Raw genomic sequence first — 26,796 nt, forward strand, 5'->3', positions numbered from 1 at the left:
AGGAAGTCACTGTTGTGAAGCTCCCTCCTCTAGAGAGCCCTTTACTGTAGGCCAGAGTCCACATGCTTACGTTGTCTGGTGGGCTGATAGTAGCCCCTCCCAATATACATGTGAGAGGAAGGAAAAGTAGAGGGAGGTGTGATCCAGTGATCTTAACAAAGTGATGCTAGCAGCACATTCAAGCTGAAAATCTTTTACTTCCCAGCTCTGTCTTCTGCACACATAATTAATACAAAGTTATATGCCTGCATTTTTCAGATACATTTGAAAAGATGGCCTCAATGGATGTTGAGCTGCTAAGTAAGAGTGCAGCACAAAGCACTACACAACATGTTGACTGCTGGGCAGCACTGCCAGAGCAGGAGGCCCACTCTGGAACAGCAGAGCCAATTCTCCATGGTCTCTGTGGGGGTGTGCCAGCCTGTGGCTTCACATGGAACCCTTCTTCCCACACTGAGGACACTTGGGGGCTTTTCTTCATATTGTGCAAGCCTTTAATCCCAGCACTCAGAGGCAGAGGTAGGAGGATCACCAGGGTTCTAGGCCTGGGACTACAGAGTGAGTTCCAGGGCAGCTTGGGCTAGAGTGCAATCCTACCTTGAAAATACTCCAAAAAAAAATTAACAAATTGAAACTATTGTAATCTATGTACCTTGTAACCAGGAAGGTAAAGTAAGCCTGCTGGGAAAGAAAAATCCCTAAAGTTTGTATCTTTATATTATTTGGCTGCATAAGGCCAAAGGGGTCCTTTGTGGCATGGTCTACTGAGGTACAGGAAAGCTCTTCCTAAGTAAGGGAATCTCAAACCCACTGCTTTTTCCTATCTCAAGCTGGGAAAGCTGGCATTCCTTGGCCTTTGACTTGATAAGTAGGCATATTATATACTAAATTACTGAAAAAGGAAGGTCCTGGTAGACTTGCTACCCAAACCTAACACTGTAGATTACTAATCTTATATAACAAGGAAATAAAATTAAATTATCCATCAAGAGAATGCTGAATCAATGTTTATTGACCTACTGACTGATTGATTCTATAATACAATAACAATTTAAGTATAACTACGATGTGGAAAATCACTGAGAAGGGATGTTCAGATATATTTAAGTTCCTTATTATATAATACCAGAGCTATGGACCTTTACTCTGTAATAACTAGATGGCCAAAACAAGTATGCACTGGGTAATCCTGAAGGCTCTGCAACCTGACACAAGATACATATTCTGCTCCAGATGGGCAATCAGGACATTTTGGACTCAAAAGTTTTCTTTTAGGAGAGTGGCTGTCTTGGGAGCAAGGGACAATGGGATACTAACTGCATCATAGACCACACCCCACCCAATCCTATTTGTAACAATCAAAAACGTTTCTCAACATTAGTAGATGTCTTTGATGGGGTAAAATTAACCTAGTGGTCAAGAAACACTGGTTTAAAGAAATGTTCTCTTAAAAATACCTGTGTGAAGGCCGGGTGTGGTGACACACACCTTTAATCCAAGTACTTGGGAGACAGAGGTAGGAGGATCGCCGTGAGTTCAAGGCCACCCTGAGACTACATAGTGAATTCTAGGTCAGCCTGAACTACAGTGAGAACCTACCTCGAAAAACAAAACAAAACAAAACAAAAAGGAATCAGACAGGCACTGAAGGGTCTCATGAGGACCGTTACATATCATCTAGAACATTTTACAATGTGTACTGATAGCAAAAGAATACTTACTGTGCACAAGAAAACAAAAGTCCTTCCACATCAGCAGCAGAGTGAGTTTTGTAAAGCCTTCTGCATCATATTCCACGACACCTCTAAGTGAAAAAACATACACAAAACCATCACAAAATAAAATATGAAACAGGTGGAAGAAAGTAAGGAATCTATCACAAGGTCAGACTTGTTAAACGTCAGACAGATTTAAGGTCCGGAATTTAGAATGAGGGCAGCAAGGTTTATATCACAGCCTTGCTGTTTGTTGCTACCCATCTAGACCTCAGGTAGCTCACTTAACTTTTAGAGTCACCGTTTCCTTATCGGGAGGCAGTTACAAGAATATTGGTGAACTTCATTAAAGGGTTATAAAAAACAACTAAGACAAACCAAAAAATACAAACATTACTTACTAGTTATGAGTAAAAAAACAATGTAAGAAGCCAGGCCAGCAATGACACCATGATACAACTGTCACTCTGCTATCTTACAATGAGCTCTAAACCTCATTTTCACTGGGGACTAAACATTCATGAGCAGTGGCAGCAGTATGAAATTGGGGTTGTGTAGTAGGTATTCTAAAGCAGGTGGGATCCTTTCATTGGTCACCCAGTTTCCATCTCCCAGGAAAGCAGCAAGGCCAGTAAGTTCAGGAGTGTCCGGATGACTGAGAGCTGGCACAACCAAGCATGCTCACCTCATCTACTTCCCTCAAGACCCGGGGCTTGGGGAATGTTGTCACAGCAGTATGGCAATACTAACCATATACTAGAGATAGGTACTTCTCACTCATAGGAGGCCTTTGAAGTCCTCAGAGATGCCTGACCCCTGGCTGACCACTGACATTGGTATCTCCCAGTTTAGTAGGAAGGCAATGATCATACTCCTGGTAACAGAAAGAACTAAGATTCCCAGGATTGAGTGTTTTGTCAGGGATGAAGACTGTCATTCAGGTGGGACTTAAGTCAACACTCTGCCTACTAGTTTACATTTCTCTCTATGAATTGATAATCAACCCAATATTAAAACAATGACATGTACTTTTTAGACCCATATCCTACAGCCAAAACAAGCATGAAATGTTTTTTGTGCTTATGCTTATAGAATGGTAACGTAATAGTACATTTACAATTTAGAAGTAACTATATATAAGTACTACTCTATATGTGTATAATAACATATACACAAAAATGTTTAGTGAAAGTATAAACACATATGAATTTAATTTTTGTATTTTTCTTATACCCCAAGGAAGTCAGATAACCATTAGGGTATATATACACATCTTTGAAGATAATTGTGTTAGCTTTTTTTTTTCATTTTCAATTTTATATATATATATATATTTTATATATGTTGAAGATGAATTTGAAGATACAAAATTTTTATTGACCACTATCTGCATTAAAAGCATTTTCTTAAAATGTTCATAAATACAGCTGGAAAAAAAGTTAAATATAAAAGACTCAGGTAAGAGACAGCCATATTGTGAGAAAAATGACATTTCTATTTGGGAGAATGAAAAACTCCATAATGAAAAAAAAAAAAACACTCCATAACGGTTATTGAGAAAATGGTTTAGTATTGTTTTCAGGAGTCAGAAATCTTCCTCAGAACTGTACACCAGGAAGAAAATTAGAGCCCAGGGAATGGTAAGCTTTATTCTTGGTTTCATCTGCTCTATCTTATATCTAGTTTCCTGTGGTCCTAAGTTTATTTACTTATTTAAAATTGAAATTTTGTGTTACTGTCTATATATTTCCATGTCTAGAATAGGTGGCCTATAATCAGACCACTGAAATCTCTGGTAGTAAACAATGGGCAGAATGTTCTACCTTTAAAGACCATGAGGAAAATGCATTGCTACCCCCACAATGCCAAACCTAATAGAGGGAGAGGCAAATACCAGGGCCAGCAGTGGCAGGGGGAGACATTCATGCCCTGCCTCCATTATACACTGCATGCTTCCTTATCATTTTTTTTAAAATTTTTATTTTTCAAGGAAGGGTTTCACTCTAGTCCAGGCTGACCTGGAATTCACTATGGAGTCTTAGGGGTGGCCTTGAACTCAAGGTGATCCTCCTACCTCTGCCTTCCAAGTGCTGGGATTAAAGGTGTGCATCACCACGGCCAGCCTTTGAACCATTTTTAACTTCTCTTCTCAAGCATGAGCCACCATTTTTGGGTATAATGTCAGGTTTTCTTCCCAAAACTGTTTGCAATGGAGCACTATCAGGAAGCCTGGACTCTGGAGAGAGGGGGCTCATGCCTTGACTCCCTCTTTGAGTGTGGGACTTCCATTGGGTCACTGAACTCTCCACAGTCTCAGGCTATCTGTATTAAAATGTGTCAAGAAATGCTCTCCTGAACCAGCCTGTATGTCCATAAACAAAGATGGATAAAGAAAGTGGGGTGTATATGCTGAATGGAACTTTATATAGCCATAAAGACAAGTCAAATCATGACATCTGCAGGAAAATGAATGGAATTAGAGAACATTATGTTAAACAAAGTAAGCCCGAACTTGGAAAGATAAACACAGTTTCCTCTCATATGCAGATTTAAATTTGTCTGTGTGTGTGTGTGTGTGTGTGTGTGTGTGTGTAGGTTATAAAAGTAGAAAGGGGACCATGAGAAGAGAGGAAGAGATCTTAAAGGAGAAAGAAAACTGAGGAACGCATGTGACGTGAAAGCAGAGGAGGGGAGACTATTTGCAGGAAGGAAGGGGTCCAATAAGAGAGTGGAGATAAATAAGGACAAAAAATAATGACATATATGTTTGAAAATGTCATAATGAAACCCTTTTATTGCTTACTTAGAAAATTAATTTGTGGGCTGGAGAGATGGCTCAGCAGTTAAAAGTTACTTGCTTGTAAAGCCAGATAGCCTAGATTAGATTCTCTAGTACTCATATAAAGCCAGATGCATACAGTGGCGCATGTATCTGGAATTCACGTGCAGTGGCAGGAGGCCAAGCTCATGTTCACTCTTTCTACCTCTTTCTCTCTCTTTATAAATAAAAATAAATAATTTGGGGAAAAAAAAGCTTGCATGGTTCATCTCATTACTTCTGGAAGACAGAGGGTTCCAATTCGATACAAACAACACACGAGAAGCAGGCTTCAGTGCTGTGCTTGCTCATGAAGCCCGGCCTCAACGGTGTGCGGGAAAGTATTGCTAAAGAATAGTTTGAAAAAAAAGTCATCCCTACAGCTCTAGCACAAGCACCAAATTAAGTGCTTGCCTGTGAAGCCTAAGGACCCCAGTTTGAGGCTCGATTTCCCAGGACCTACGTAAGCCAGATGCACAAGATGGCACATGCATCTGGAGTTAGTTTGCAGTGGCTGGAAGCCCTGGCACGCCCATTCTCTCTCTACCAATCTGCCTCTTTCTCTGTCTGTCTCAAATAAATAAATAAATAATACATTAAAAAAAGAAAGAAAATGTCATTGGGAAGGGATCATACAGAGAACTAAGTGCTCTTTGCTTAAAGAGGCCCCAGTTTGTCATTAACAATTGATAAATAGTTTAATGATAGAACTCACGTGCCAAAGTGACTGAGGAAAGCAGCAATATACTCTCTTCTTTTGTGATATCCTTGAATCACATACTGTACCTAGAACAGGAACCCAAAGTGAAGATTTAGTGTAGAATAATTTTTAAATGCTTAATTGTGAAAACTTCAATGATTCAGAGAAGCAGCAAGAACAATAAAATGAATGCCCATCTTCCCAGCACCCATATTCAACAACTATGAATATTTTGCCTAGCTGCTTCATCCAGACATCTCCTTCCCTATCTGTCAACCTATCAATCAACTGTTGAAACATTTCAAAGAAAATTAGAGACAACCTGACAGTTCACCCTAAATACAGTATGCAACTCCAAAAAATTAGACATTCTGTTTTAAACCACAAATACCATTATCATGTCCAACAGATTTAGCAATTCTTCTGATATAATCTAGGACTCTGTCAATGTTCAAACATCCTCCATTGTCCTCAATATATGATTTCATATACTTTACAGAAGAAGGAGAGGAAAGGGTGTTAGAGCCAAAAGGTGGGGAGGAGTACTTTGGGACACTCTCTACTGTCATTATCTCCATAGGACCTGTACAATACTGAGCCCATCAACACTTGACATGGATGATGGAGGGCAAAAAAGACCCACAACATCAAAAGAGAGAGGGACTAATAGGAAAAAGAAGAGGAGGTTTGGTGGAATGGGGGTGAGGGTAGAAAAGAAAGTAGGGGAGAAGATTATCACCAAATTACAGTATGTTCTTATATGAAAATTCCCAATAAAAAACAAAATGTCTTTGAAATCTTTCAGTCTATAATAGTACCTCCTTGTGTGTACATGTGTGCCTGCACATAGATAAATGACTGGTTCAGAGAGACCAGGTTCATTATCCTAGAGTGTCTAACTTCTTCAGTTATTTTCTTTCTTTTTTCCCTTTACCTCCTGTATTTCCTATAAATTGGGAGCTGGAGCTAAAAGTGTTCTAGATTCAGGTTAAATGATTTTTAGCAAGAAGTCTTCTTAGGTAATGTTGAAAGTCATCACTTGGTTAGGGTGTTGTGGTGGTTTAAAGGAGAGGTCCCCCCAAAACTCATGTGTTCTGAAAGCGTGGTTCCCAGCTGATGGCAATTTGGGAAGTGGAGCTTTGGTAGAGGAGGTGTGTTACCAGGGGAAGGCTTAGGAGTGCTGCAGCCAGCTCTCCTTTGCCAGAGCTCAGGTCACCCTCCTGCTGCTGCTTTCCACCCGCTGTGGCAGAGGTGAGGTCCAGCCTCTGCTCATGCCATGCATTCCTTTGCCATCATGAAGCCTCCCCTGGAGAGTGTCAGCAAATATAAAGACTTCCATCCCATCAGCTGCTTTTGATCAGGTGCCTTGTCCCAGCAATGTGAAACTAAGTACAACAGGTGATGACAGGCAGGTCACTCCATTGGAAAGGAGTGTTCTCCTTTGACACAGTACATATGTATTGTGTGCTTGACACACACACACACACACACACACACACACACACACCCTTCACAGTGAGCAATCTACAAATTATGCCTCATGAAGCATGTGAGGAAAAAAATTCCTCATCAACCATTCACTTAATAGTTTTAATACTGGTTGGAAGATTCTTATCTGAGTCAATTATTCTATTAGGGATTGAAAATAGTGATTTTTGAGGGAAAAATTTATTATTCCTTTTGCATTTTTCAGCTGACATTCTTGGTAAAGATATTTCATTCGTCATGTGGGGTTTTTTGGCTATCTTCAACTCCTATTGAAAAGGTAAGGCAATGCTTAATTCTTTAAAAGAACCCTAATATTCAGGATGATAAGTATTACGACAGATTTTATTTTTTCCTTTTCTAGCTCCTTTCTATAGCCAAATAACAGTTTTGATTAAGAAATTATGAACTCAGGCTGGAGAAATGGCACAGCAGTTAAGGCTATGGCCTCCAAAGCCTTATGACCTGGGTTTGATTCCTCAGTACCCATGTTAAACCAGATGCACAAAGTGGCACACACATCTGGAGTTCATCTGCAGTGGCTAAAGGTCCTGTGTGCCCGCCCATTCTCTCTCTCTCTCTGCTTGCAAATAAATAAATAAAAATAATTTTTAAATTATGAACTCATTATGTACACATCTGAAAGTTAGTCATTTGTGCAACAGCTTTCACCATGGAAGCACCTTCCTTGCAATGTCCTCACCAGGGCTGAAACACACAGTGAGAAAAAGAGAGACCCCTACATCCTTTACATGGCTGCAGCCACAGAGTGTTTCCATGGCTCACAAAGCTCAAGATAAGGTACTTGGAAGAACCTTGACACCATTGGTACTGATAGTTGTGTTGTACCTTGGAAAAGTTAAACGATTCTATTTCTGTAATAGGAGTTTATATTAATTCACAAAACAGTGCTTACTCTGCAGGTTTCATGCAGGATCAGAAATGTTATTCTCAGAAAAGAAAAACAGATGATAAGTTTGCTTAAGTGGTTTTGTTTAAAACAGGGGATGAAAACAGTTCTGTGTACTTGATTTTAAAAACAGAAAAGCATTTTAACAGAAACCCACAACAAAACTGGCTACAAAGATAGATTCCAATGTAATTATGGAAATTCATTTGAAGAGATTGTTCCTAAAATCAGACCATACTGTCCTCATTTTGAGCAAAAGGGAACACTAATTTTTAAAGACAAGTAAAATTAATGACAGGGAACCAGATAAGAAAAATTAACTGATTCTTACATTTCTGAGAAAATGATATTTCATTTTTTTGAGGAAGATGTATAACTAGAAATTAATCCCAAATGGAGAGCTTTTAAAAGACTTTTCTTCTCAGTTCTAGAAGACCCAATTTGCATTTTTCTCTGTAATCTGGGACACAGATTTGAAGGCGATGCAAAGCCCCAGAATGTAAATAACTCCTGTTCTGGCTCCCTCTGGGAGGAGGGCAGTAGCTTAGGGATTTGGTGTCAGGAGAAACCAGTGCTCTGTGACAGCTACATGTCCTGGAATCCAGGCCCATATGCTGCAGACTTGCCAAACTTCAGTTTTTTTGACATTTGAAAAATAATACTGAAGCCTTCGAAATATTATTGTACTTTAACAATATGTTCTATATAGAGATGAGCTTGTTTTTTTTTACATGCAAGAGACAAACAAAAGATCTATTTTCCCAATCAATATTAACAAGTCAATAGAAGCAAAGAAAGCAACACTTTGGCAATTAAACAAATTGAGTCACAGTGCATGTGGGAGAGGAAAGAGAGGCAGGGTCATTAATGAACAAATAGCTCCAGTTTTCAGCTAAGCATGCTGGCTAACATTCATAAGTACATCCTCACTCTTTCTGGAAAAATCTGACAACCACACTCACATAGAACTCAGCTACTTGTTCATGAATAAATACAGTTATGAGAAAATTTCATGTATTTTGAGATGAGTGGGGTGAACACTATCTGGCCTGACATTCTTAAATTTTTTTTGTTTATTTTTATTTATTTATTTGAGAGAAACACAAAGAGAAAGAGGGAGAGAGAGAGAGAGAGAGAGAATGGGCGCACTAAGGCTTCCAGCCACTGCAAACAAACTCCAGATGTGTGCGCCACCTTGTGCATCTGGCTAACATGGGTCCTGGGGAATCGAGCCTCGAACCGGGGTCCTTAGGCTTCATAGGCAAGCGCTCAACTGCTCAGCTACCTCTCCAGCCCTGACCTGACATTCTTGATCATAGGAGCAAGACTTTGATCAAGTGCTCCCAGACATGACAAGAAGAGCCAAGGACTGATGATTAATAGGTGAGATACAGATAGGCGAAATATATAAAGGCAGTTTTATAGAATTGCTCTGACATCAAACAGTGGCAAACACATGTTTAGAAACATGTATGCACCAGATGACTGGGAAGGAGGGGTTCACAAATGTGAAACCACAAGAAGGCGCTAAACAGAAAATCTTAGGGATGGGGCTGGGGAGATGGCTCAGTTGCTAAAGGCATTTGCTTATAAAGCCAGGTCCAATTCCCAAGTACCCACACAAAGCCAGCTGCACAAAGTGGCATATGTATCTGGAGTCTGCAATGGCAGGAATCCCTGGCATACCCATACTTCTCTCTCTGCTTGCAAATAAATTAATATTTTTTAAAAATTTAAGAAAGAGATGAAGGGGCTGGGCAGATGGCTCGGTGCACAGAGCACCCACTGCACCAGTGTGATAAGCTGAGAGTGGACCTCTCCCGTCATGGGAAGGCTGGGTGGGCGTGGCAGCTTGCCTATGATCCCAGCACTTGGGAGGTGGAGATGAGGGCTCCCCAGTGCAAGCTGGCTAGGTGTACGAGTCAACTTAGCAAGCCGTGGGTTCAAGGAGACCAGTCTTCAGCAAATAAAGTGAAGAAGAACCTCGGTGTACACACATGCATGTGCAACCACACACACCCTCCACAAGCATGCACACACCACACACACACATCTGATAAAGCGAGGTGACGGCACGCACTCACCACAAGCGTGCACACACCACACACACACATCTGATAAAGCGAGGTGATGGCACGCACTCTCCACAAGCGTGCACACACCACACACACACATCTGATAAAGCGAGGTGATGGCACGCACTCTCCACAAGCGTGCACACACCACACACACACACATCTGATAAAGCGAGGTGATGGCACGCACTCTCCACAAGCATGCACACACCACACACACACACATCTGATAAAGCGAGGTGACGGCACGCACTCACCACAAGCGTGCACACACCACACACACACACATCTGATAAAGCGAGGTGACGAAACGCACTCTCCACAAGCGTGCACACACCACACACACACATCTGATAAAGCGAGGTGATGGCACGCACTCTCCACAAGCGTGCACACACCACACACACACACATCTGATAAAGCGAGGTGATGGCACGCACTCTCCACAAGCGTGCACACACCACACACACACATCTGATAAAGCGAGGTGACGAAACGCACTCTCCACAAGCGTGCACACACCACACACACACATCTGATAAAGCAAGGTGACGAAACGCACTCTCCACAAGCGTGCACACACCACACACACACATCTGATAAAGCGAGGTGATGGCACACACTCTCCACAAGCGTGCACACACCACACACACACACATCTGATAAAGCGAGGTGATGGCACGCACTCTCCACAAGCGTGCACACACCACACACACACATGCCTAAAGGAAGGCGACCACACACACACTCCGCAAGCATGCACACACCACACACATATGCGATAAAGCAAGATGACCACACACACTCTCCACAAGTGTGCACACACCACACACATGCCTAAAGCAAGGCGACCACACACACTCTCCACAAGTGTGCACACACCACACACATATGCGATAAAGCAAGATGACCACATAACCTCTCCACAAGCGTGCACACACCACACATATACATATGTGACAAAGGTGACCACATACACTCTCCACCAGCGTGCACACACCACACACACACATGCGATAAAGCAAGATGACCACACACACTCTCCACCAGCGTGCACACACCACACACACATGCATAAAGCAAGGCGAGTTACATTTCCAGACATGACAGGGAAAGGTGAAGATAAGATGGCACAGGAGGTCGAGATCCTTAGCAAAAGAAAAGGAAGACAAAGAGCAGTGGAAAAGTAACTCAACACAGGCAAAGCAGATGTTACATCGAGGCTAAAACAAGAAGATGGTCTGAGGTATGGTGTTTGCACCGCGATCTACGGCTGGGCTATAGTGGAGGGAGGAGTCACAATACAGGGTCGGGGCACTTGCTCTTACCTTGTTGGTGAGTAGGTGGCATACTTGAGGAACGTAATCAATGAGACAGCCTCCTCCCGGAAACGCGGGGATATGCAGAGCCGAGGAGCCTCCAAGAGCACTGAAAGAAGAGGACAGGGAAGTGGTTTCAGGTGTGAAGCACCCCTGCATACTGCCACTGGGCATCTCTCCCCAAATCCAAGCTTCCAGCCACCTTGAATTATAATTTTTTTTTTTTATTTGAGAGCAACAGACACAGAGAGAAAGAGAGAGAGAGAGGGGGGGGGGAATGGGCACGCCAGGGCTTCCAGCCTCTGCAAACGAACTCCAGACACGTGCACCCCCTTGTGCATCTGGCTAACGTGGGACCTGGGGAACTGAGCCTCGAACCGGGGTCCTTAGGCTTCACAGGCAAGCGCTTAACCGCTAAGCCATCTCTCCAGCCCCCACCTTGAATTAATAGTGATAGGAATATGGGCTTCACTTGATGGTTCAATTTCTGTATATTGATTTCATTTTGTTACATTAGCATTGCACACACATTAAAAACTATTATCACACAGTAGTACAGACTGGCTGTTTCTAAGTGGCACAGGCAGATGTCTCAGAAACACTAGTGGGTTGTAGGGATTATTCAAGCCTACTTCTATGCTCTTCACTGTGCCCAAGTCACTACTGCACAAAGATAAGCTGTTTATTTATTAAAAACGTGATCTATATACAATGAATTGCTTCTACAGTTTATCAGCAGGGTAACCCTGGATCCTAAGAGGTATACAAGAGAACAAACAAGAGGGCATAGTCAATAGGCATTGATCTAGCCACTGAGACAGTGTTACTCAGGAATAATTTCCAGAACTTTCACATGGGGCACACTTTTTCCATTGAAATGCAATTAGTCATTGAAAATTAGTCAATATATAACTATTTAGAAGAATTTCTTCAGTACTTTACAGGACACATTTCATTTATCATCTTTCATTTCTCCTTTTGCCTTCATTTGTTTTTCTTATTTTAATATTAGTTTAGTGTATATATTTCCATAACCCCCTTAAAATGTCATTATAATATTCTGGACTGTAGAACAAAATTCCCTCAAAGTCCCTTAATCCTGTGATTACTATTGTCCAAGTCCTCCCTACCCCAAGCTACAAAATTGTAAATGAAGGACAAAAATGTCACATAACTGCCTAAGGCTCATTTCTAATGAGGGAAGATGGATGACTCTGTGCAGAGATCATGATAGAGAACACATCTAACTCCACACTAAGCTCTACTAACTGCAAATTTCTTGACTGTAAGAAAGGCATGGAGTGGAAATAGTCAATGCTGGCTTTCTTCGACTCTGATGACATCTGAAAGCCTCACTACCCCGATAAGTACACACTAAGCATCTGACTCGGGACAACACTGACAAGTCACCTGCACTCCACAACGCACAGGGTCAGGAGGACCATCACCTCCTTTCATTTCTCTTGGGATAGATGCCGGGTTAGATTCAACCTAAACTCCAAGGAAGGCTAGAAAAATTCCCATGGCATACTGTGAGTTGGAGGCCAGAGTTTTGTCTTCTCTTCTGTATGAACAAGGTCCATAGAAGGCACTCACTTTGCCAGAATGAGCTAATGTTTCCATCAGGAAAGAAAACTGCTCAAGAAGAAAGTTCTAGAGGATAAGAAATAAGAGTCCACTATATATACACTGTGGTTACTGATTAAATATCTGTATAACATCAACAATGCTAAGATATAAACTACTTATAGCTTACTTAGAGAAATAATTCTTGACATTATAAAATTCCAAAAATTAAAATGATTTGGACAGTTTGCTAGAATTGATTGTAATGGCCTTTGACTTGTATAAAATACTGTAAGTCTTTAATCACTCATTAAAGTGCATACAAAGAAGGAAAACTGTCTGTAGGCAACCATCCAAACAAATCAATCTCTTTCTCCCTCCTTCCCTCTCTCTCTCCCTCCTTCCTTTTCTCTCTTCCTCCTTCCCTCTCTCTTCCTCCTTCCCTTTCTTCCTTCTTCCTCTCATTCTTTTCACTCATTCTCACTCTCTGAACTGTGTCATCCTGAAATACAGACATGAGACAAAAATAACCTACAATGGTGAAAAGAAACACAAGTGTGAAGAAACACAAATCCCAGCTACTTACTTCCAGGTCCATGCTTCTGTGCCCCGCTTGTCTGATTAAGAACTAACACTTGTTAATATCAACTCCATCACATTAGCTAATTTATAAGTCAGTGAGGTAGGAATTAACATTATAAGCTCGCAGGTGAAGAAACCAAGGCTGGAGGGAATAGGAAGTTACCTCGGGTTCATATAACTAGGCAGTGGTCAAGGCACTGCTAGGTTTGCAAAGGTGTTTGCAAGAATGCAAGAGTGTGTGCCTGTTACCTGAGTCGATGGGATTTTGCTTCCCTGAGAGGAAGAGGAATTAAATCACAAAGGGGTACAGAACTGGGAAAAAAATCTGGCATGGCTTCCTCAAGCCCACAGGTCAGGGTGCTGGCGAAGGAAAAAGGCTCCCTGAGGCACTGGGAGCACAGCGACAGCAGCCACGATGATGCGTGGCTTGCTGCCCTTTCTGCCCCTCACAGCTGGGCAAGCAGTCCTCTGCACATGGTGTGCTTCAGGCCTCAGCACCTACCCATAGCTCCCAGCGACTGGAGTCACCTGACTGGTGTGTCTACTTCTGACCGACTTAGCAAGCTGTGTAGTGTATCGGTCAAGCCTCAGCATGTGAAGTGTTTCAAGTACTAGGAAAGACAGTGTTAAATGAAATTATTTGTTAAAAGATGCTTATTTCACCTTCACCCTTGGTTTAACTTAGTACTTTCTAAACTTTGTTAGGGTACAAAAACCCAACTTCCAGTGTCACACGCTGATCAGTGCTACTGATCCATGTGTGAATACCCACCTCCTGAGTAAATATTTAACAGGCCTGTTTTGGCCCGAGTGCTGCCCTGATCATGTGAGTAAACAGTCAAGTGCCATGAAAGACAAGCACTATTTATCTTCAAAGGATGCAAGGTAGAGGTATAGCCTTGTGATCTCGGGTTGTTTAACACTGATGAACCAAACAGCACTGGGCTGCGCCTGCACACAGCAAACACATCCAGGGCAGGAATTCCAGGGCTTGCTCTATCGCCAGGAATGCAGGGCTGGTGGGGGAGGGGGAGAGGGCTTACGGACTATGTGCCTCCTCAGTGGCTTGCTGCTGCTGGGCAGGGTGGGGGAGATGAAAGCGCTGCTGCTTCTGATCTGTAGCGCAGAGCGAGTGGGAGGCAGGGGCAGGAAGGTGAGGAAAAGCAGTGGTAACACAGGGCCTCAGGCTGAACTTGAGGGAAGGGTGAAAGGGCTGCTTTTGATAAGAAAGCATCTTCTGTTTCTTCATGGACTAAAATGAAACATGCATTCTTAGAGACAGAACTAAATTGGGACATATAAATTAGAAGGCCAGAGTCTGAAAATCTTTTTCACCAATGAGGTTAGTTAAAGACAATCATGGAACTGTCTCTTTTGAACATATTACTAAATTCTTCTCCATGCAAATGAAGCTAATAGAGCCCTTTGTGAACCCTGCTTAGTGTCTCTAATACTAAAGATGTGACTTGGCTAAAAGTGTAACAATATAAAGGAATTATTTTGACTTGGAAAAATGCAAGGAGTCGGTCTAAAAACGATTTGCAGCAAAGGAATATGACATTGACCCATCATGAAATGGCACCCTCCTCAATTAAAATGAGCAAAACATCATTTAGACTGGAGAAAACCTAGCTCTCAACTGTCATTCTTGCTTCTGTCAAAAATTTTTTTGACTCAACTTTCTCATCAGCGCAGTGAGATAACACTACTTTCAAAACAGACCATCTCTCAAAGCTTTAAAAGGGTTAGAGTAACAATAGGAGTCACACTGATATTAAAACAGCACCAAGTACTTCAAAAGTAACTTTATTCTAGAATGCTCTAGTTTGAGTGTTTAATGTACAAGGGCCAGGACAGCACTCTCAGGGACACTTAGGACAGCCTTACTGCCCTGAACATGTCCTTGACTGGGGCTCTGAGGGACAGGAAGTTGACTGAACTGCCTGCTCCACAGTTATGATTCAGGGAGTGTGAAGGCTGCTGCACAGAAATGGGGAACTTTGAGGCCAGGACATACAGACAGGTTGTCTCTAGCTCCAAGCAAAGGGAAAGGGGAGAAGCCCCAGTGGCCTAATGGATAAGACAAGGGAAAGGGGGAGGATTGGAGCTGAATCTGATCCAGTTCAACAAACATCAACTATATGCTTAATTATTTTCTGAGTATGTGATCAGGATACCATAAGTCTCTCTGAGGTGCAGGAATACCAGGGACCCCAAGAACCTGGGGCACTCTACAATATATCAGAATATGTGTTCTGTGGTTTGCCAAGGCACTCAATACAACCAAAGAAGTCATTGTCATTTACTTTAAGAGGGCCCACTTTGGCCAGGCACCCCATCCATGATCTCTAAACTTCATATCAACCCTTCCGAGCACATCTAATTAGCTAAATTGACAGGGTAGTGCGATGCAGAGTTGAGCTTGAGCCCAGGTCTTTGTTCCAAAGGCCATGTCCTTTTTCATTAGGGACTCATTTACAGAAAGAGCGGTACATACCTGTAACCCTAGTACACAGAAGGCTGGGGCAGAAGGATTGCTACAATTTGAGGCCAGCCTGGTAGACACAGTGAATATCAGGCAAGCTTAAGCTACCTTATAAGATCCTGACTCTACATACTTGGGCTGCAAGGCCACTGAGAAATCCTGCTGGAACTGAACTGATAACCTCCTCCACATAGACCAGCTGACAGAAAGCTAGAAGAAGACATTCTTCATGTAGTTCAATGGGAGAGAGAGAAATCACCAGTGAAGATACTCAACAGTGGACACTGCAAGCCTTATATTTGGCCAGCCAGGCCAAATAAGCCAATGGGTGCAATAGTGGCACGTCTATCATGGTGGAAACCAACTGCCCACTAATTGGACTGGAGGCCTGCTCCATGGAAGGGAATACATCCCTGATACTGAAAACTTAAACAGGGGTAGTCATGAGCCCTAGGGGTGTAATGTCTGTGGCTGTCTGGCTAAATGTATATACTATGCTTATCAAACTGCCCAGTAAGCACTTCTCTTAATGTTCATACCCTTATATTAATGCTACTCTCACTTTTGGTAGAGAATCTTCTCTTTTCAGATGGCAGTGACCTTGGGATGACTCAGAAGGTATCATGGTGCTGGAAAGAAATGACTGCAGTGCTCAGTACTGCAATATCTCTAGCACACCTTCCAAGGCTCAGGGTCTAATGCAGAAGAGGTGGCGGAAAGAATGTAGGAGCCAAAGGAAGGGTAGGACTCCATACAATGTGCTCCCTCTAGATACAAAATGGCCTGGATGTCCATGGCTTCACAGTGCCTGATACTACCTGCATAAGACCATCATAAGAGGAGGAAAGGATCATGATATCAAAATAAAAGACAGACTGATTTGAGATGTGGAGGGGATATGATGGAGAATGGAGTTTCAAAGGGGAAAGTGAGGGGAGGGAGGGTATTACCATGGGGTATTTTTTATAATCATGGAAGTTTTTAATTAAAAATTTGGAAAAATAAATAAATACAAAAAAATGCACCCCCTCAAAAACAAAAGAAGATTGAAACAGAGGCATTAAGCAAGCGAAATTGTCTTCAAAGGTTTTATCCATCAAATTTATCACCTTGTCACCATTTTACTTCTTCTCACCTTAGTGTACACATGGCCCAAGTTAACTTATTGAGATTGAAAAGTTCATATGTAGATTCTGAAAACCCAGAAGGTATTGGCACTAAATCAGAGGAGGCTCTGATTTGATGTTTAGTTTGGTTTTATTTTTATTTTTTTTCCTAGTAAAACATTTCCTAGACTTGTTGCTAGCCCTTACTTCGTTTTATGGTTTCCATTCTCAACCATCTCAAGAGTCCCTCAGTGCTTCTTCAGGGTGCAACTCACTATAGGAAAGTTCCTGTAGGTCCACACAGGACAGGAAAATGAAGAGCTCAGAATGAGGACTCAGGCATACAGCTGGACAAAGTCTGGGGTGCTGTGCTGGGCCAGAGGCTCTCAGAGGCATTGGTGCAAGACTGACTATCATGGCACATTTGTGACAAAGCTGGCATTCCCACTAAACACATGCCATAGCATAAATTGGTCTTTGTTAGAGTACTGTATTCCATTTCTTATTTCTCATTTTTAGAGGACAAATAAAAATGGAAATGTTCTGAGACAATGACAACTATGATTAAACACTCAGAAAATGCTCCACTTTGGAGCAAAATCTAAAGAAATTAAAACTGCTGAGTTAAATTTTGTAGATGGTTTTGGGAATTATTAAACAGAGGTTTTAAAATGTGAGAGCATACTGTATGGATAATTTCAATCAGCTTTTCTGTGCTTAGGAATAGTATACACAAAAAGAGTTTCAAAGGCGGGAAGATTTTGGTTTATAAATGAATTCACCACTGAACAGAGAGGTGCCCAGAAACTACATCCATTGAACATTAATTATGGATCAGGGGCTGGAGAGATGGCTTAGCGGTTGAGTGCTTGCCTGTGAAGCCTAAGGACCCCAGTTTGAGGCTTGAAATCCCAGGACCCACGTTAGCCAGATGCACAAGGGGGCGCACGCATCTGGGGTTTGTTTGTAGTGGCTGGAGGCCCTGGCGTACCCATTCTCTCTCTCTCTCTCTCTGCCTCTTTCTCTCTCTGTCTGTCACTCTCAAATAAATAAATATAAACAAACAAACAAAAAAATTTTAAAAATTACGAATCAGGCCTTACACCAAGAGCTTTTCCAATCTGACATCATATAGGAGCCCTGTCCCCATCCCTGGCAAAGATATATCTAACTCCAGGTCTCTTACTACTTGGGACTTCTAAACACCAATATGCAGACTTGATCTCTGGCTTCTTGTGTGTGGCTTGAGTGGTTCAGGCAGATGCCAACACTGACCAAGCCCTTGAAGCTATTTCCAGGAATCATTATTCAACTTATTTCGGTACCTGAACTGAGCTGAAGAGGGCTCTCATTCTAGGAAAAGAAGCTCCTAGAAACCAAGAGAACTGTGTGGGCCAGAGGACCTGACCCTTTCCAGAAGAAGGTAGAATGCAAGCCTAATTTGCAAAAATACAAAAGATGGGAGTATTTTCATTGCAAACAGAATGTGCCTCACTACATGAACACTAATCAAGCTTTTGTTCTGAAATGTGTTTTTATGTTTTATTTATTTATTTATTTTTAAGTTTGCAACATTTCACAAAAGCCTTTAAGGGGCAGTAATCTTAACAGATGTCCACCATCAGGATTTTGTTAGCATGTGAAACAGCATTTTAAGAAAGGCCCATGAAACAATAATGGGCCTAACAGATGCTGTCCCAGTCAGATGTGGTAGGAACTACTTACAATGCCTGGCCACTCAAAAAAGAACAGTGACAGGGCTGGAGGGATGGCTTAGTGGTTAAGGCGTTTGCCTGCGAAGCCAAAGGGCCCAAGTTTGATTCCCCAGGACCCACGTTAGCCAGATACACAAGGGGGCACATGCATCTGGAGTGTGTTTGTAGTGGCTGGAGGCCCTGGTGCACCCATTCTCTCTTCCTCTCTCTCTGTCAACTAAATAAATAAGTAAATAAATAACATTTATTGTAAAAAAAAAAAAAAAAAAAAGAGCAGGAATAGTCAGCACAATCCCTGGCCCATCACCTGCATTTAATGCCACCCAGTCTTTCTTCTTTCTTCATTTCAACATACGTTTGTATGTGTATATATACATGTTCATATGTGTGTAGGTGCTCATGCGCATGTGCACAGGCGTGTGTGAAGGCCAGAGGTTGATGTTGAGTGTACTTCTCAGTTTCTCTCCACCTTGTTTTTTGAGATAGAATCTCACTGTACCCAGAACTCACCAATTTTGTCAGATCAGCTAGCCAGTTAAGCTCTAGGGATCCAACATTCTCTACCTCCCTAGCACTGAGATTACAGGTGTGCCCCAACATTCCAGGCAGTTTTGATATGCAAGCTGAGGATTTGGACTCAGGTCCTCATTCTTACCTGGCAAGCTCTTTACTCACTGAACCAGCTCCCCAGTCCTTAGCCCAGTTTATTTAAGGAGTGAGAGTATTTCAAAAACCACTACTCAGGAACAAGTGAATTTACTTTTATAAATTTACAAACTTAAGTGCCACAGAGTAGAGTTTCTATTTTGCTATTATATGATCCAAATTACTTTTCCAATGAATTACTTTTGAAACTTTTTTTTTTAACTGAGAAAAGCATCAAACCCAACTCTCCTTCTCCTAACTCTTCTCTCATTGCACATGGTTTTCAAGGGTGGCCCAAGGTGGATCAGAGAATAAGAAGCCGCTCTTCTCCATGCCAAGGACAGAGGGCAGCCACCTGCTTCAGTGCTGTTTACTAATGGCTCAGGCACAGGATGGCATGCACATACACTGCCCACCTCTGCTCACAGGACTAATGTGGAGGTAACTGGAGCGTGGCTTGCATGCACATTGCCTGTCTTGCACACGAAAATGAAGATACAGAAAGTGAGATTATCTGGAGTATCTGGCACTTTGCAACTTGCTTCCAAGGTGTTCCTTGCTCACTTTCTCAAACACCTTTACACAGTGGATCAGCAAGTGTTAAAATGCTACTGTAGAGGAGGAGGAAGCTGGAGCTGGAGGTGGACAGAACCCACTCAACCTAGAAATGAAATGTGGGCTGTGATGTTTCTCTGCGCCAGTAGTTTGCATGTTTGCTTAAGAATTATCTGGGGAGTTTGTTAATGACTCACATATCCAGGCCCTACCTCAGAGAAAGAAAATTCTGAGGTGAGGCTTGGGCATTGGTATTTAACCTCCTTCCTGACGGTGCACGTGGCATCCTATTCTTGCACTCAGAGTCCAGGGAGGGGACTAGTAAGCAAACCTTCCCCTCGTCACAGATACATCAGGGGCCTCTGAGGCAAACTGGAGACAACAGGAAGATGAAGGAAACAATGAAATTTATAGAAAGGACCACAGGGGTGGGGGGAGTGGGAAGGTGTTTTCTACATGGGGTTACATTAAATTAATCAAAAGGCAAAGTAATGTTCAAATCAAAATTGAGCTACACATCAGATAGATAATCAGATAGATGGAAATCAGAAGGACACAGATACTACTCAACAAGGCCATGCTGGCAGGCTATGGTGACTCACACTTGTAAGCTCAACATTTGAGAGACTGAGTTTGGGGTCCACATGGATTACATGGAAGGTTTCAGGTCATCCTGGACTACACAGTGAGACCCTGTCTCAAAAATGCACACCCACTACCACCACCACCACCCAACTAACCAGCCAACAAAACCTAAAGCAGACTTGTGGACCCAAGGCAAGAAATATGGTGTGGATGGCAGGCCATAGATCTTAGGCAGCACTCTCCTTTCTAGCTGCTCAATGGAGGCACTTTTCCCATTCCAGGCTGCTGCAGCCATCTTCAGGTAAGAAGTCGTGTGCCTGGGGAGGGAGTAGGATGGGTGAAGCAGAGCCGGACGCAATGCTTATAGTAAATTAGAAATAAAATTTGAAGTTAAGAAAAAAAAATCTGTTTAGTTATAGACATAACCTGGAGATAAGAAAGTCCAGGCTTTGAGAATAAATCTCAAGCAAGCAATTTCATTGCTTTAAAAAAAAAAAAAAACAAAAAAACTCTTCTACACTGGCAACTTCCAAATTCACCTCTCTAGTTCAGACTTGTGCTAAAACCAGCTAACACAACTCAACTTTAATCTGTGAGTAAGCAAACCCTGGCCTCAAAACATATTGCTCCTGCGTGCACCCTAGTTTAGTAATGGCAGCTTCCACCTTCTAGCTCTGCAACCAGAGCAACCATCCACTCTTGCCTCGTCTCACTCACAGCTCACATTCAACAAGCTTGGTCCAGCCAAGCCGCTGCCCACCCGGCAACAGCCTCTTCAGGGCTATCCCCACAGTCTTCCCTGCTTCTTGGTGTGTTTTAGACCCTACTCCACCGCAGCCTCTTGGTAATGTTTCCTGGACATGCCTCTTTCCATCCTTGGTGCACTTTTCCCTAAGGCATTCTAGATGCCGTAGCTGCTCATCAGCTCTCATAGCCACCCTTCCCTAGAATGTGAATTCTTCCAGAATGGGAATCTTTGCTTACTTTGTTTACTTCTACAACTCCAGAATCAGTAAAAATGCAAACCTACATAAAACACCCAATAAATATTTGTAGTACAGGTTGACCATCCCTAATCTGAAAACGTGAAATCAAAAATGCTGCAAGCCAGGTATGGCGGCACATGCCTTTAATCCCAGTACTCGGGAGGCAGAGGTAGGTGGATCATCATGAGTTCTAGGCCACCCTGAGACTACATAGTGAATTCCAGGTCAGCCTGGGCCAGAGTGAGACCTTATCTTGAAAAACCAAAAAAAGCTGTAAAACCAGAAATTTTCTCAGTGCTAACAAGAAGACACAAGTGGAAAATTCCACACCTGACCTCGTGTGACAGATCATAGTGACAACACAGGTGAATTACAAATACTAGATGAAATTAGCTTCAGGCTTGTGAATAAGATATATGTGAAATGTAAATAAATTTCATAATAGATGGGTCCCACCTCCAAATTACTTCTTTTAAAAAATATTTTTATTTATTTATTGGAGAGAGAGAGAGAATGGGCATGCCAGGGCCTCTAGCCACTGCAAATAAACTCCAGATACATGTGCTACCTTGTGTATCTGGCTTATGTGGGTCCTGGGGAATCAAACCTGGATTTTTTTGTTTGTTTGTTTGTTTTTCGAGGTAGGGTCTCACTCTATCCCAGGATAATCTGGAATTCACTATGGAGTCTCAGAGTGGCCTCGAACTCACAGCAATCCTCCTACCTCTGCCTCCCAAGTGCTGGGATTAAAGGAGTGCGCCACCACGCCCGGCTAAACCTGGATTCTTAGGCTTTGCTGGCAAGTGCCTTAACTGCTGAGCCATCTCACCAGCCCCCAAATTATATCTTTATACATATTGTAATATTTTTAAATCTGAAAAAAAAAATCCCAAACACTTGCAGTCCTAAGCATTTCAGAGAAGTCTAACCAAAGCTGAGTGACCAGGGAAAGATAAAAAGGTCACATTTACCAACTACACAGTCATGGTCAATAAACATCTAGAAAGACTTTAAGGGTCTTGGGATCAGCAAACATTTTTGGTAAAGGACTAGGTTATAAGTATTACTCTTGCCTCTGCAGAAAATATGTAAATGAATGAGCACGGCTATGTTCCAATAGAACTTTATTTATGGGTACAGCAGTTCGCCTTCCATATAGTTTTTACAAGTTATAAAACATTCTTCTTTAAATATTTTTATAGCCATGTAAAATTGTAAAAATAACTTATAGCTGGTAGGCTATATGAAACTGGTTATTGGCTGGATTTGCCCAATGGCTTGTTTAATCTTTTTAAAAAATATTTTATTTATTTATTAAATCATTTATTTATTTATTAGAGAGAGAGAGGAAAAAAGGCAGAGACAGAGAGAGATTGGGTGTGTCAGGGCCTTCAGCCACTGCAAACCAACTCCAGAGGCACGCACCACCTGGTGCATCTGGCTTTACGTGAGTACTGGGGAACCAAACCTGGGTCCTTACGCTTCACAGGCAAACACCTAAAGTGTGAAGCCATCTCTCCAGCCCTCAGTTTACTGATCTTGATCTAGGACCGTTGGATGGTTCCAGAGGCAGAAAGAAGGAAAGTTGCAGGTAGAATTGCAGACAAAGAGCCCTGGACAAGGTTACTAGGAACAAAAGCAGGTCCCTTGGTTAGGCTCCAGGGAGCTCCAGTGGCTGAGCACCAGTTTCTTCAGGCAAGAGTGAGCTGCACACGAGGCAGTGTGTGGATCGTGGGAGTTCTCACAACGATACTGGATTGTAACTGTGCAAGAGAGCTATTTATATGTTTCCAAATGAAGCTCGAGGCATATTTTAGTGTTTTCTACTTCTATGTTAGGTGAAGAAGCTGCCTACAAAAGCTTGCTTCCCACCCAAAATACTAGCTGTTAGTTGGTGACTGATCCTCCGAAATATTAAGATGAATCATATATGCTCTTTTCACAGTGCAAAAGAGATAATTTTAAAACTCAGAAAATGTCACTTTGGGTAGTCACAAACCACACAATAGAAAAGCTGCCCAGCTTGAACGCTGTAAGCGAATAGAACCCACTCCTGCCTGGAAGCCTTGTACTTCGTTCGGATGGTGATGTCTCTTTAGGCTTCACAGCCAAGGCTGACTGGTGTTGAAATGACAAAATGTGAAAATGTGTTCAGCTGCACAGCCTGAGGCTGGAAGGCAGCTTGGATCACCCTCCCTCTTCCCTGGGGGCCCCCGTTCTGGAGAACAGAGCTGCTCAGCCTCACCCTTTGTCAAGCGGCTGCCCTCCTCACCTGCAGCTAGCCGTGGTTTCCCCTTCTTTCCTGGTCTACCCAGGGCCAGCTGACAGCCGAGCTCCACCTCCACCCTTCACAGAAAGGACCTTGTGTTTTGTGCTCCTCACCGGGTAGAGGAGCAGGTATTCTGCCTTTGATCCCAATGCTCTGTTTTCTTTCTCTTGTTACTACACAGGTCACTCCCACCCCCCTTTTCTGCAACTTCATCATTTTTCCACATTGCCCATTTGGCATAGGAGGAGGAACCACATCAAATGAAGGAATGCAACCACAAAGCTGCCTTGAGAAGCAAAGGCCTCAGTCTCTTTTTTTTTTTTTGTCAATTTACCATTTTTGGACTTGTTCTCCCATAATCAAATCCTCCCTATCGTGTTAACAATGTGGTGGTGTGTCAAAACATTGGAATTCTGCTTCAATCAGCAACCCAGAGCTTAATAGGAAAATGAAGCAACAAAATGTTGGTCTTTACTGTGAACATTAAGCTAGGCCTGTACTTAGGAAGGGGATGTTTGCCTCCCTATGGTACATGGGCCAAACCTTCAAAGTTTTACACGATCTGATTTCTGGGTTGTCAGAGAAGGCCTAAGTGACCATAGTCACTGTTTTCTTTCTTCTTTCTTCCTCTTTCTCCTTTCTCTCTCCCTGCCTTCTGTGTGCTGGAGACTGAACCCACGGTCTTGCCCATGCTAAGCAGGAATTCTATCCACTGAGCTGATCCCCAGCCTCCAGGCATATTTCTAAAGCTACAGGAACAATCACTCCAAGCATCACAAGCAGAGGTACAAAGCAGCCTGGAATTCAGTAAGCCAGGGAACAGTATATACCAATCTTACTCATGAACATTTCAGATACTACTGGGGATGTAAGTCAATGGAGAACACTTGTCTAATATGCAGAAAGACCTGGGTTTGAGCCTCTCAGCTCTGTGAGAAATACAAACCAAACAAAAATAAATAAGATCCATTCATCTCACTGACAGCAGCATCTAGTTCTGGCTCTGTGACCCTCGCTGTGGATGTCTGTGGTTAATCAGAAATGGGCTTGTGTCAAGTGGTTATTTGTTTGTTAGTTAATGAAAAACACGTGTCCAACATATAAGCAATTCAGGCACTAAAATAAGATGTTACAATTCCCAACTGAAATGCTCAGCAGTCACATAGGTATCCTCAGGATATGTGTATGGGTTAATGTTTAACAACAGCTGGCTGGTACTCATCATCTAGGAAAACAACACTCAAAGGTGGAGCTCTTTTAGTGATTTTATCTTTGTGACTAACGTGGCCAATTATGTGGTTCATAAAATGACAACAGATATTTTTGCTGTTGTTTTGGTTAGGTTTACATTGCATTTTGGTTAATACTGGAATTAGCTTCTTACACATCACCTGTAGAGTAGACAAACTATCAGTAGCTAAAGGGCCATGGTGCAGAATTCTCCACCTTTTACCTGTCCCTGTATGCCCAGGTAATGTGAACACCCTTCAGAGATCCTCTTGGAGAGGGGAAGGGCTGGGAGAAATGTCCCAACCCCTCCCTACCAATTCTAGCCTACTTGATTTCAAGAGAGATTAACAGGACAGGTTTTCCAGTGGGCCCCCAACAGGAAGAGCATGAGCAAGCACACAGAAGGAGAACTTCTATGCAGTCTTCCCAGCTCTTACAATGTTGGTCAAAACCAGCTTGGCCCCAGGTCTACTTCAAGAGCCAAATCACCTGTGTCATTCTAGCCACCTGCTGATCTTCCTGTCTCTTCTCCCACCACTTTCCCTTCTTTCCTCCCCAGTACCATGGCTGCCCGGAAAGGCAGAGCATGATGAAGTCATGTGGGTAGACCATGAAGAGAAGAGAGAGCCAAGGTGCCAGGCTGCGGGAACTGTAGGTAGGTGTTTCCCCAAGCTCTTCAGCAGAAGCGCCAAGACCAGATGTCTGGTTCTGGTACCCAATGCTAGTCATCAAATGCCCTCAAGGTGAACGCAGCATGCTGCCATGCTCCCAGAGACCGATGAGCAGGAAGAGCCATTTCTGGAGCCAACTGTAGAGAGGAGGGTGAGGGAAGAGATGACGAAAAAGAACGTGTGGGAATCTAAAGTGGTGAGGGATCCAGGATGCTATAAATGAGGTTTGTATTTCAACAAAATTAAATAGGCTCAAAAAAATTCATAGGTTCCTGTCATTCAGAAAACATTTTATCTTACTAAATAAATTGTTTACTTACTAATAGAGAAAGTGGGAGTTTAGTTCCATTAATAACCATCTATGTAAAATTAGGAGCCTGTTTTTGAATATCATAATTTATTTACCTATGTCTTTTAATAAAAAAAACATCATTTTAAGTACGATTTTTATCTTTTTCTGTAGGGTAGGTGATTTAAAACAATAAGCAAGGATACAGGCCAGCCCTGATGTGGAGCAGTAGGGGAGTCTGCGGTCCAGGGAGACCTGTGTTTGAGGGGATTGGTACTCAGTAGATGTGTTTGCTTTCTTTATGTGAGTGTCACAGGACACAACAAAAGAAGGCTTAGTCAGAAAGAAGACAGGCTCTAGTAAGTGTAGGCAAGGCCAAGGTCAATTTCATTGACCAAATATTATCAAGGCTGGTTTAGTAATGTTTTTGGCAATGACTTTCTTGGTTACTTGAAAATTTTGATTACTACTGTTTTCTTAGGCTTTCAACATGGACATACTCAAAATTTACTAATGAAGAAATTTAAAAGCATAAAGGGGATATAAATGGAACTTAGCAAAATGCTGCTCCACAGCTCTGTGTCTTGCCTTTGCAGGAGGTAAAGACATACTCTCATAGTGGCATCGATGGACATAAAGTAGTGTTATCCAGACACATGCAGAAGAACAGGATGAACTGACCTCTTGGGGCTGGGATTCAGTACCAAACACTTAGCTCCTTACATCCTGGTACTCTTCAGAAATAACACTCCCACAGAACTCTGTGGACACAGTCTTGCAGAGAAGCAGGGAGGGCCCACAGCTTCTGGGCCATCTGGCAACTCTGAGCATCAGACCATACAAGGTTCCCAGCCAATGGGGAGGTTCATACCAGCACGTCTATTCCCCAGCCTAAGAGTTTGCTTGTCAACACAGGTTGCCACTAACTTAGGGAAACTTAGTTTTCTGGAAGCTTCCTCATTTCAATGAAGCAAGCTCACTTATATCATGTCCTCAAACTGCTCCCTTGCAGGTATCCTCACCAGTGGAGCAGACAGCCTTCACCATGCACACTGGGCATCTGATATTGGAATATGTGAGTCAGCAAGAA

General features: G+C 42.5%; 1 protein-coding gene across 1 annotated transcript in view; it reads right to left on the reverse strand.

Moving 5' to 3' along the window:
• The window catches only part of Babam2 (BRISC and BRCA1 A complex member 2), a 442,166-nt gene that overhangs the window by 82,978 nt on the left and 332,392 nt on the right, over nt 1-26,796 (reverse strand). Inside the window, exons 8-10 of the mRNA XM_004669403.2 lie at nt 11,032-11,131; nt 5,249-5,319; nt 1,722-1,804 (exon numbers count right to left, since the gene is read on the reverse strand). Of these exons, the coding sequence (XP_004669460.1) occupies nt 1,722-1,804; nt 5,249-5,319; nt 11,032-11,131 (254 nt within the window). The remainder of the gene's footprint in view (nt 1-1,721; nt 1,805-5,248; nt 5,320-11,031; nt 11,132-26,796) is intronic.

This window comes from Jaculus jaculus, chromosome 5 (genome assembly GCF_020740685.1).
Source record: "Jaculus jaculus isolate mJacJac1 chromosome 5, mJacJac1.mat.Y.cur, whole genome shotgun sequence".
NCBI classification, from domain to species: Eukaryota; Metazoa; Chordata; class Mammalia; order Rodentia; family Dipodidae; genus Jaculus; species Jaculus jaculus.